This window comes from Papaver somniferum, chromosome 3 (assembly GCF_003573695.1).
Source record: "Papaver somniferum cultivar HN1 chromosome 3, ASM357369v1, whole genome shotgun sequence".
NCBI classification, from domain to species: domain Eukaryota; kingdom Viridiplantae; phylum Streptophyta; class Magnoliopsida; order Ranunculales; family Papaveraceae; genus Papaver; species Papaver somniferum.
This window is the reverse complement of record NC_039360.1, coordinates 155,607,525-155,618,738: the sequence shown is the minus strand read 5'-3', so window position 1 is coordinate 155,618,738 and position 11,214 is coordinate 155,607,525. Positions and strand designations below refer to the sequence as shown.

At 36.7% G+C, this 11,214-nt stretch overlaps 2 protein-coding genes across 2 annotated transcripts; one reads left to right on the top strand and one right to left on the bottom strand.

Annotated features, from left to right (window-relative positions):
- Positions 1 to 3,576: 3,576 nt before the first annotated feature.
- LOC113357720 (proteasome subunit alpha type-1-A-like) lies at positions 3,577 to 6,450 on the top strand. The gene is made up of 2 exons (XM_026601168.1): positions 3,577 to 4,050; positions 5,684 to 6,450. The coding sequence occupies exons 1-2, from the start codon at positions 3,700 to 3,702 to the stop codon at positions 6,152 to 6,154; spliced, it is 822 nt and encodes a 273-aa protein (XP_026456953.1). The 5' UTR covers positions 3,577 to 3,699; the 3' UTR covers positions 6,155 to 6,450.
- Positions 6,451 to 7,031: 581 nt separating this feature from the next.
- Positions 7,032 to 11,088, bottom strand: LOC113357719 (uncharacterized sugar kinase slr0537-like). Its single transcript, XM_026601167.1, has 8 exons — positions 10,790 to 11,088; positions 9,870 to 10,133; positions 9,601 to 9,672; positions 9,408 to 9,446; positions 8,469 to 8,576; positions 8,292 to 8,389; positions 7,907 to 8,018; positions 7,032 to 7,694 (listed from the first exon to the last, which is right to left on the bottom strand). The coding sequence occupies exons 1-8, from the start codon at positions 10,976 to 10,978 to the stop codon at positions 7,230 to 7,232; spliced, it is 1,347 nt and encodes a 448-aa protein (XP_026456952.1). The 5' UTR covers positions 10,979 to 11,088; the 3' UTR covers positions 7,032 to 7,229.
- Between the last annotated feature and the right edge of the window lie 126 nt (positions 11,089 to 11,214).

Genomic DNA, 11,214 nt, shown 5'->3' with positions numbered 1-11,214 from the left:
CTAGTTTGTTTATTCTTGAGAATCTTCTCTTCTGATATAAGATTCACTCAAACTAGTTCAGAGTTTCGACAGGGATCTTTAGACTGTTGTTAGTTCTAATGACGATCTTATGATAATCCATTGTTAACAGACTCCGTTCTGTGCGTGATTGATCACAAGAGATTCAAGTGATTGTGTGCAGGTTTTTATTGAATATTTAAGAATATTTGAAGACAAAGAAGATATTGAAGATCTGACTTGGGTTTTATAATCTTTGGTTTGCATAATACTTGTTTCAGTAAAAGAGGATCCAATTAATAATCGGTTTATCCTTGTGGTAGATTGTATTGATTAATTGAGTAGATCGGAAACAACACGGTTCTTCGGATTAAAGGTGTTGTTGGCTTAATATTAAACGATTACCTTAGGGTGATTGAACACAAGATAAATCTAGACCCGACGAAGGAGTTTATGTTGAGATAAACGGAAGAGCCTTTGTCCGACTCATATCACTTGGTTGAATGGAGTTGATACCAAAAATATTTCTTGTTCCTTTACTGTTTGGAATACGAACCAAAGGGATTTTTCCAAGTACGTGACTTATTCATAGGTCGGAGGCGTGGGAATATATACGGAACTAAGTGAACTATAGGGTTAGTTACTTGGTTTCAACTATACGAAGTTAGGTGTAATTTTGTGTAGCGGCTTAATCCTGAGAGTATTCAATTCTGGACTAGGTCCCGGGGTTTTTCTGCATTTGCGGTTTCCTCGTTAACAAAATCTTGCTGTGTCATTTACTTTTATTTTCCGCATTATAATTGTTTTATTATAATTAAAGTAAATTACACGAACGTTAATTCCTATTTACTTGATAAGCAATCCTATTGTGTTTGGTTAAGTCCGAACCTCTGTATCAAGTAAACATACTTCGTTGTTGTATTGTCTCGATCTCGTATCCATAGACAATCACACGAAGTGTGAACCGATTAGTTGTATTGTCGTGACTCAGTCCATATACAATCATTTTCGGAGAAAGGACTTATAGGTAGGAAAAGTTTTAGCTTGAGGTATATTTGGGTACCCTCGCCTTTTCACTTTTCTCTAGATTGAGTCTGATTGTCTAGTTGATTCTCTAGAAAGTATATTGGACTTAGTCCATAAAGATTGCTAATCGAAATATTGGGTGTGGTTGTTATACCCCGCTTTTTCAAGTATTACAAGTAATACTATTAGCCGGCTACAACAGTACGAAATGAAGTGCCTTCCTGAGCATAAGTTTGTAAGAAGAACAAACTTCACTACTTATAGACCATGGTAGTTTTGATACTAAGAAATTTCTATAACCGAAAGTATTCTCAAGATGCAATAAGCTCCTAGATTCGATTTTGTCTAATTCCAACCAATATCCATCTGTATAACCAAAATCCCTCTTAGACAACTCAATATTATCTAGCACTTGACTAATATATCTTTCCAGAGATATGCTTTGTTGCGGTAAAACAAAAACATATACATTCGAAAATCTCAGAAAATTCTCAAACATTTCGGTTTTGGGATCACACTTTGAGTATCAAGGAATATCTTTAAAATAATAAAATATAATATTTTTGCTCATGATCAAATTACTCATTATGTCGACATCTTGAACTTTCCTATTTTGCAAACCGAATTTTCAAAATATACAAACCCCAAAGTGTACGTGACTTAGAGAAATCGTTTTTGCCTATTGGGTCTGGTTCTACCTTCACTCCCAACATATGTTAGGATCGGTTCTACATTAACTCCATATATAGGTACGGATCGGTTCTACTTTGACTCCTAACATAAGTTAGGATCGTTTCTACCTTGTTTCCATGCATAGATTAAGATTGGTCCAACCTTAAATCTTCAATGAAAACCGGACCTTTAATCCTATTGATTTCTTTCAACTACGAAACGAGTTTGTAAGTCTACTTCCTTAAACTCATGTAATTAGACATAGTTTTCTAGATGTTCACCATACAATCTAGTATATAAAGATTATGTTGAAGTCAATTACGAAGTTCAGACGATAAGCATTATACTTCGTAATACATATAATATACCAACATAAAGCATTCACAATTATTGATATATTCTTCCTTGACACTTTGATCATAATGAGATGATCAAGTCTCTAATACTAGAGTTTCATGTATATAACCTTGCATGTTATGTTTTCAATCAGAAACGACTTGAAAGCTTACGATATATAAATGGAAACAAGTCAAGTCATGTATTACTAATTTCAAGTAGAAGGATGATGTCGACACGTCCTCGGATTCTTCAGGTCTTCAGAGTAATACTTGTATGTCTCAACATTTATAGACTTCCTAGTCTAACCTAACGAAGTTGACTCTAGTAATATAATCAAGCGACTTATGAGTGTTGATACTAAAATATGACAACCAACCTTGACATACCAACGCTTGGCGGGTTCAACCGAGCAGTGCTCTAACAATCTCTTTTCTTAAAATAGGAACTTTATCTCGCAGTAGCACAAAGTCTTTTTTTTAGGTTACTGGTGCATCTTGTGATTATGTGTACTGACTATGAATTATTCCCCGCACTTTATTCTTTAAACTCTATTGTAGGTAAATGAAGAGCTAATGATGCTAGCATGACCAGAGGTGTATTTTATGCACTGCCCACCAGCAGAAAGATGTGTCGAGGTCACAAATGGAGTCTTTGAAGCTCCCAACTCCATCGTCTTTCCACAGGCTGAAAACCGTTTGCATATACAGAATCTATAATGCTTCGTCAATTTAGTTTGTAGTTGTAACTGTTAGGAAGTGAGGGTAAATAATAGCTCAGTTGGTACTAGTGCTAGGGGTAGTGGTGTTTTTCTTAGGGCATCCAATTTCTGATGGTAGACTAGTCTTATACGATGTTAGGAGTGAAAAACACCATCCTTCCCTTGGTATCCTTTCCTCGATCTCCTTCATCTACATAATTATGAATGAAAAACTAGTTGTGGATACGCTATTGTTTCTTCTTATCTCCTTAATGCGGTTACAGACTGTTACCTCGTGTTTGTACTTGGAACAAGTATGTGTTTGATTGTTTCTTCTTATCCCGATATTGTACTTCTTGGGAACTACTATGCTGACTTTCGAAATAAGCATTTCAAAAGTGTTGGTGACCATGATTCAAACGTCGATTCTGGAATAAGCATTTCAAAAGTGTTGGTGACCATGATTCAAACATCGATTCTGGACCAGTTGTATATGGACAATGCTGGGTTTTTTGACTGCAGCAGCCACCATAATATGGCATTTCTATGAGAGAGTTTTAGGTTTCTTAGTAAGCATAGAGGTTTTTTGAAAATTTCTCATGTAAGCCTCAACGCCAATCTTATCAAATGCAAATTCTCGGTAGTTACTACTTCCAGAATATGGCGAAGGATTTCACCAAATCTCGATGCAGCAGCTATTTAGTGGGCCAGAGAAAACGAATCATCTCCTCGTGGACCCATTATTTGTACAAAGAGACCATGGACATAGTCAACATATATTGACCAAAAGGCTAAAGAGTGTCTTGACGAAAAAGAAATGAAGGCACTATTAAATAGCCCTCTTCACAAGTATTGATACCCACAAACCAGAAAAAAGACCAAACGGAAGAGAAAGAGGGGAAAAAGAAAGTGGAAATCACTGGTTCAATCTTGAAAATCGAAACCCTAGTTTTCATTGAAGAATCAAAATGTTTAGGAACCAGTATGATACAGATGTAACAACATGGAGTCCAGCCGGAAGATTATTCCAGGTTGAGTACGCCATGGAAGCAGTAAAACAAGGTTCAGCAGCTATTGGACTTAGATCTAAAACACATGTGGTATTAGCGAGTGTTAACAAATCTAATTCTGAGTTATCTTCACATCAAAAGAAGATATTCAAAATTGATAATCATATTGGTGTTGCTATTGCTGGTCTTACCGCTGATGGTAGAGTTTTATCTAAATATCTTAGATCCGAATGTATTAACTATAGCTTCACTTATGAGTCTCCTCTTGCTGTTGGGAGATTAGTTGTTCAGTTAGCTGATAAAGCTCAGGTATCTTTCTCTAACCTCCCCCTTTTATTTCAAAAAACCCTAATTTTTGTTAAGTAATTTTTATGAATTGGGGTTTATTTAACCCCTAATGTTTTTTTTTGTTTTTTAATTGTTATTTAGGGTTTGTTTGGTTTTGATTTTATGGAGGTCTGGTTAGATTATCAAGTTTAAGTTTAGAAGTTAGAGAAATTAGGGTTCATTTGATTTGGTTTTAATTAACCTTAATGTTGGCGACTCTTTATACTGATTGATTAAGCTGAAGTTTTAGTACTAATGGAAGAAATATGGGAAACTTGAAAACAAGTAACAATATTTGGTGGACATGGATGCCCTATTCATCACTGGAGCCGGACGGGCAACTTGTTGGGGTGGGGTGGGGGGTGAATATCAGGCATCTACAGTAGATAGGGCACAATGTGCACCAAATGTGCGAGCATCGTAACAATTTTTCCAGAAGTTACTCATGAAGGTGGTTAATAGGTTTATTAAGCTTTTTACTACTAACTTGTAGTGTTATTAACATATAAGTAGTTCTTTTGTAGAGTCCTTGACATATAATTAGGTAGATATTGAAAGAGACCACTTTCGAGCTCCAGGTGTTTAAGATGCTGAACGTGTGGGATTAGAATCGATAATACGCGTTAGCATCTATGAGTAGTCAGTAGAAACTCAAAGATCATTCGAAATCAGCATGTTCAAGAAAACAAGATTTCAGATGAACTATCTCGCCTCTTCATTGTTTTGTTTGACTGATAGAGTAGATACTTTTGGATTTTCAAATGTGTGACCCTTTTTGTAGTTCTTTCGTTGGTTGTGGTTATAAAAATTGAAATTTTTCCCAACTTCAGCATTTTAGATATTGGATCTGTTGAGTAATGTTGAGCATATCACCACTTGATTGTGAAATTATACCCGGTCTTCAGAATTTTTAGATATTGGATTACTAAGAATTAGGATAATCATCAACACTCTTCAGAAGAGTGAACTATGATTACTAGGAAGAAACTGAGGCAGCTGATAGACAATCTTGCTGATGAACATTAAGTTTAGTGACCTTATAAAGCAGTACATCTCAGCATCTATTAGCGTTCCATACATAACCAAAGATTACAATTAGTAGTAAACTCACATGAACTATAGGCATACATATTACGTTCACAAATACTGATATCATGAAGTTTTTGTTGTAAGGAATAACCAATTATTCTTATGGAATGAGTATCAGTGATATTGCCGGTTAAATGCTTAATCTTCCTGGCAGATGTGAAATTTTAATTTTCCAAGAGGTCAACTTGTCTACCCTTGCTAAGTGTACTTGAATTTCCTAACAATTGCTTGTTTGTTTGCTAATATGGCATACTTTCCTCATTCCCTTGGCAGGGTAGTGAACCTCCATTTTGTGACTAGTTATTATTTCGTACCTTCAGATTTCTTTGTTGAGCTGCATTTTCTTTAATCTTTGTGTTGTCACTTGTCATATGGAAATAGTAGTCATATTAGTCTGATCATTATATATGATTCTTGATTCTCTTAGTTTTGATAAACTATACCATGGGTACAAACTATGCTTGTAATTTCTTGCATAACAGGATTCTCTATGCTCCAAGTGTGTTATTAATTCTCTTTCTTGCAGGTTTGCACCCAGAGGTCGTGGAAACGTCCATATGGTGTTGGTCTTCTGGTTGCAGGATTGGATGAATCAGGAGCACACCTCTACTACAATTGCCCAAGTGGGAACTACTTCGAATACCAGGCCTTTGCTATTGGGTCTCGCTCACAATCTGCTAAAACTTACTTGGAACGCAAATTTGAGTCCTTTGCCAACTCTTCCCGTGAGGATCTGATCAAAGATGCACTCTTTGCAATCAAGGAAACTTTACAAGGAGAGAAGCTAACAAGCTCAATCTGCACTGTTGCCGTTGTTGGTCTTGAAGAGGATTTCCACATTTTGGATCAGAAAACTATACAAGAATTTATCGAGTTGTTAGAGATGAGGGAAGAGGTGCCCGTGCAAGAAGAAGCTGGTCAGGATGGTGGTGCAGCTATGCAGGAGGACAGGAGTCCAGAAGTGCCTCCAGCACCAATGGACATTGGAGATCTGTAAGCATCGCGTTAAAGATCTTGTAGGAGGACAGGAGTCCAGAAGTGCCTCCTCCAGCTCCAATGGACATTGGAGATCTGTAAGCATCGCGTTAAAGAAGGGACTTTGATAGTTTCATTTGTGAAAAATTTATTGAGGAACTGTATGAACGATGATGTGAATGACAAAGATATACTCTCCTTTTGTCATGGTCTCACTGTTCTTTTTACCTACCTAGTATTTTGGTGAACCCCTCAATTAAACTTGTTAAGGATGGTTTATGTTAAATTTACTTGCGTTAAAGTTTTTTCACAAATTTAGACTATGTTGAAGTTATCTTGCTATAAAATTAGCTTAAAACCCTTGAGCCAAGCCATGTCACACAAGGTAAGTAGGTATCTCTTGGGCCACTTCTAGTGGCTGTGTTTTGTCCTCATTGGGTATGTATGCTCTTTCTTTTTTCCTTCCAATTACTTTTTTTTTTTAATTTATTTTTGATCAATTCTTCCAATTACTTGCACTCCGCTAATCGTCTATTATCCTCTGCAGGGACTGCATCATGACCTTTTACTTTTAGGACCAGAAACATGTCCAGCTTAACATGTCCTACGTTTCCTGTCTGCCGGGTAATTCGAGGAGCTAACTAAGTACTCCCTCAGTCTTTTATTAACTGTCTTAATATTAAAATGTCTGGGTAATACTAACTGTCTTAATTGACAAAGTAAGTGTTTTAAGAAAATAAAAATAAATATTATAGATGTTCATAAATATTTTTATTGAGAAAGGGAATGACTATTGAATAGATTTTTCCCTCATATGTATGGCGATACTATTTTGGATTGAGTTTATATTAAAAATAATTTTATAATTATAAAAAATAAATGGTATATTTGATAGTTTAAAAAAAAAAATACATGTATAAACAGATAATAAATTACAGACCAAAATAAAATATAGGACAGATAAAAAAAAGACAGAAGGAGTGCAAAAGATCCGAAGAGATTAACTAAATTGATTGATATGAGATCTGTGAGCAGAGTAGTTTTAATACGTTGCATACAGAGTTTTGGTTGATATGAGATCTGTGAGCAGAGTAGTTTCAATACGTTGCATACAGACTTTCAAGTTCAAGTTTTGAAGTTGGTAGAAACGCCTCAATTGGCTCAATGTTCAACAACCCATCCCCAAAATGCGCCTTTACATTGATTAGCTGCCGATTACCCAAACTCTCTAATGTGAGCATGATAACAAGAAAAGGAAGAGGAAAGCAAGAACACTCCTTTAACTGTTGATGGAATGCCTTGAAGTCATCTTTATTATTTGCAAATATCAGGAAGAGAAAGACCATTATTTGCATTTCCTTGTACATCCATTGCCAGCTCTTGGGTCTCACCTCACCACCAAGAGACCGAATAACCGCCCCACCACTACAGGACCCAACCCTACAACAGTCCTCAAGGGATAGTCCTTTTACCATTCCATATAAAAATCCTCCCGCAAACAGATCCCCAGCTCCAGTGGCATCTGTAACTGGTCCCTTTCCCATAGCCAGAACACGGACTACCTGAAACATTTGCAAAAACCATTATCAAGTGTCCTGGACATTGAAAGGCAGGTGAGTGAGAAGAAAGTGAAGGTTATGACAAACAGAAGACAATATATATCAAAGGTGCCATTTTGTTTTTAAAATAACACTATCTGAGACGCTTTAAAAAATCATAAGCAGGAAAACTGCTACAGCAGAAGGATATTATCGATGCAGTGGGTTTTGCTGACCTCCTTTCCATGCTTTGCTAGGCATCCATTAGGACCAAGTGTTACTACAGCTGTGTGGCAGTGTTCGCCCAGATAAGTTAAAGCTGCCTCAGGATCATCATTTGGTTCACCACTAAAGTTCATAGAGGAAAGCACAAACATTAGTGGACAAAATATTAATCATCCTCATCTTTGTTTGCCGAATATAAATTATCCACGTTTTTGTTTGCCAAATAAAACAAAGTACAGAAATAAGACTTTAATTAAATAAATCAATTCATTCTGCATAACCAGCATGCGATGGCCCAGTGATTTTTTGTTATGGCTGGGCTCCTATGACATAAGACTAATTTTAAATCAAAAATATATTTGAAACATTACTATATAATAATCGAGTCATAATCACCTCAACAACTCTTTAGCTTCGTCCTCATTGGCAAAACAGAGGTCGACATCCCCTGACTCCAGTAACTCCCGAAGGGGGCCCCTGAAGTTTCGAACCATCTGCAGAAATCTTCAGATTCGGTATCTATAGTAAACAAGATGTAAAAGTGTGACTGTTTTAGTCATAAAGAAACCATACCTCAAAACTCGCCAAATCTACTGAGACGGACACGCCTTCTTCTTTTGCGATCTTAATAGCCCTACGAGTCACCTCCAAATTGTGAAATGCGTACCTTAACACCAACCACTGTAAATCATACAAAAGTCCCCAGAAAATTTCAGAAAGAGGTTCTTCAAACGAGGACAAGTTGAAAAATTTGCCGCCTTATACAACTAGGTTTTCTACAAACTGCAGTCATCAGCCTTACTAAGTGGCTAGAGTAGATATTGTAGAATAAATGGTTGAGTACAATATCATTAGCCTCCTCGGATAATAATTTCAGAAAGAGGTTCTTCAAACGGGGACAAGTTGAAATAATTAGCATCCCTATACAACTAGGTTTTCTACAAACTGCAGTCATCGGCCTTACTAAGTGGCTTGAGTAGATATTGTAGAATAAATGGTTGAGTACAGTATTATTAGCCTCCTCAGATAATTTCAGAAAGAGGTTCTTCAAACGGGGACAAGTTGAAATAATTAGCTTCCCTATACAACTAGGTTTTCTACAAACTGCAGTCATCAGCCTTACTAAGTGCCTAGAGTAGATATTGTAGAATAAATGGTTGTGTACAGTATCATTCACTGTACTGCATATGCACATATCTATGATCTATCCTTGGAAAAGGCTTTCCTAAAATCTAAGAAAAAGGAACCATGGAAATAGGAATAAGCATATCTTGTAAAGATAAAACTCAGGCATGAGATTTTGGTCAGCATTTCTAATGATGGCATCTCTTAGATGTGACCAACTAAGAGAATGGTGGATTTACGTGCCTAGCACGCTTGAGGTATTCTAACCCAAGTATAAAAACTAAAAATGTATGGAAATACAATAGAAATTTTAAGCTTGAAATGGACAACTGACAGGCATGGCTAAGTAAATCTAACAACCAGAACCAGAACCAAAAAAAAAAATACCTTGGAGCCTCTAATATCCTCTCTTTTCAAGTCATTTGGCTGAAAGAGAGATAAAGAAGAAAATATCTGTAAGATGGAAACCATGTAAAACAGAGGTACACAAAAATCTCCCTTCTTGGGTATCCTCTTTACATAAGCAGACCTAACTATATTGTTGAAAGGTGAAAACCTAAACTGAAAAAAGGCAACAAACCTGAAGCCTAACAACATGTGAGAGGCAGGGCCACATAGTACGATTGCCCACATCGTCAACCAAGCACACACACTGGTAAAAAGTTAATTAAGAAAGAGTCAACGTGTTTCAAAATTCATGTATTCTCAGCTTTTTACTTAGCCCACAGTGACCACTATATTTGCTTTTCTTTTAAACCGTAAAAAGGGATTAGTTTTAGCTATTCAAGATTTGCTGGAACACACTTACAATATAATATAGGTAAACAACTCTCCATAACATGAAGTTACCTGCGCAGTGGGCCCTTTCATCATCCTTAGCCTTGAAAGATTTACGCCACTCGAGCTCATGTTACTAACAAATAAGGAGCCTTGTTCATCGTCTCCACATGCTCCAATAATGCCAGATGTGATTCCAAATCCCACAGACAGACCCCTAATTGTATTAGCAACACTACCACCAGCCATCGTCCTTACAGGAGATGAATCCTCAAGAGATGGGAAGATGTGGGTCTTTACCTCGCTCAATATATGCTCCAGTTCTCCAATTCCAACCTAGCAAGGACCGACGATTTCATTTTAATTCCAAGAATATATGAAATGTTGTCCATCATCTATTGGGTTGACCAAAGAAACATTGCTTCCAAATATTAAACTGAACAAGTTTGAGCCGATGGGTTTGTTGAGAGTTCCATTGAAATCTTTAAACCTTGTGGAATTTGAATTGCCGAAAAATGAAACAATGTTTTACAGACTGAATACAACATGCTCCAATAACAGGGAGACCAGTAAACGAAGTTAGACTTCTATTACTGATTCTAACCGAAGAATGTAACCAAAAAAAAAAGGTTCCACTTCCACATCTATAAAGAAACAAAAAAAATAATTGACAGAATAGACTCAGAAACAATGCAGAATCATGAACAAAACATGAAGTTTAATCTTAAAACTCAAAAACATGATAGAAATATATTAAAGTTCTGGTCTTTCTGAATTTCCTTATGACTTAAAGACATTACTACAAACAGTTGAACCACTTTACAAATAAGGGCATTAAAAAGCATATTTTCATGAACCATTTAGTGAAGTACTCCATCAAACACGAACTTATTATAACCAGAGTATGAACATGAAGACCATTAACAAATTAATTGAAGATCTAGGTAGTAATTGAAACGGAAGGATTAAAAAAGAAACTGAAAAAAGATTACCATCTGAGAACCACCTCTCTCACCAGGGATTGCATTAAGCAAGGACCAATCCACCCTTGCAACGTGATCAACAAGAGCAGAAGGTTGGAGTCCTAGTATGACTGGAGGAGGAAGAAGAAGAGTAGTAGTAGGAGTAGGAGTAAGCCCATCATCCTGGGAGAGGGAGCTTGTCAATACCTGTACCCCCATTACTAAAAACTTGTTTCTACTGCTCCTCCTAGATTTCAGAACAAGCTGAAGCTCCTTCTCTCTATTTCCTCCTCCTTTCTGTATCTCCCAGGATGGATGTCTCCTACTCCCTCTCTATATACTGAGTTTTTCCCGTTCTGAAAACCTAAGAACCAGTTCAATTTCAACCCCAGTTATCATCGCAGTGGGTCTGGAATGGCGTAACAGAATTCTGGATTCTCCTATGGCCCACGTAC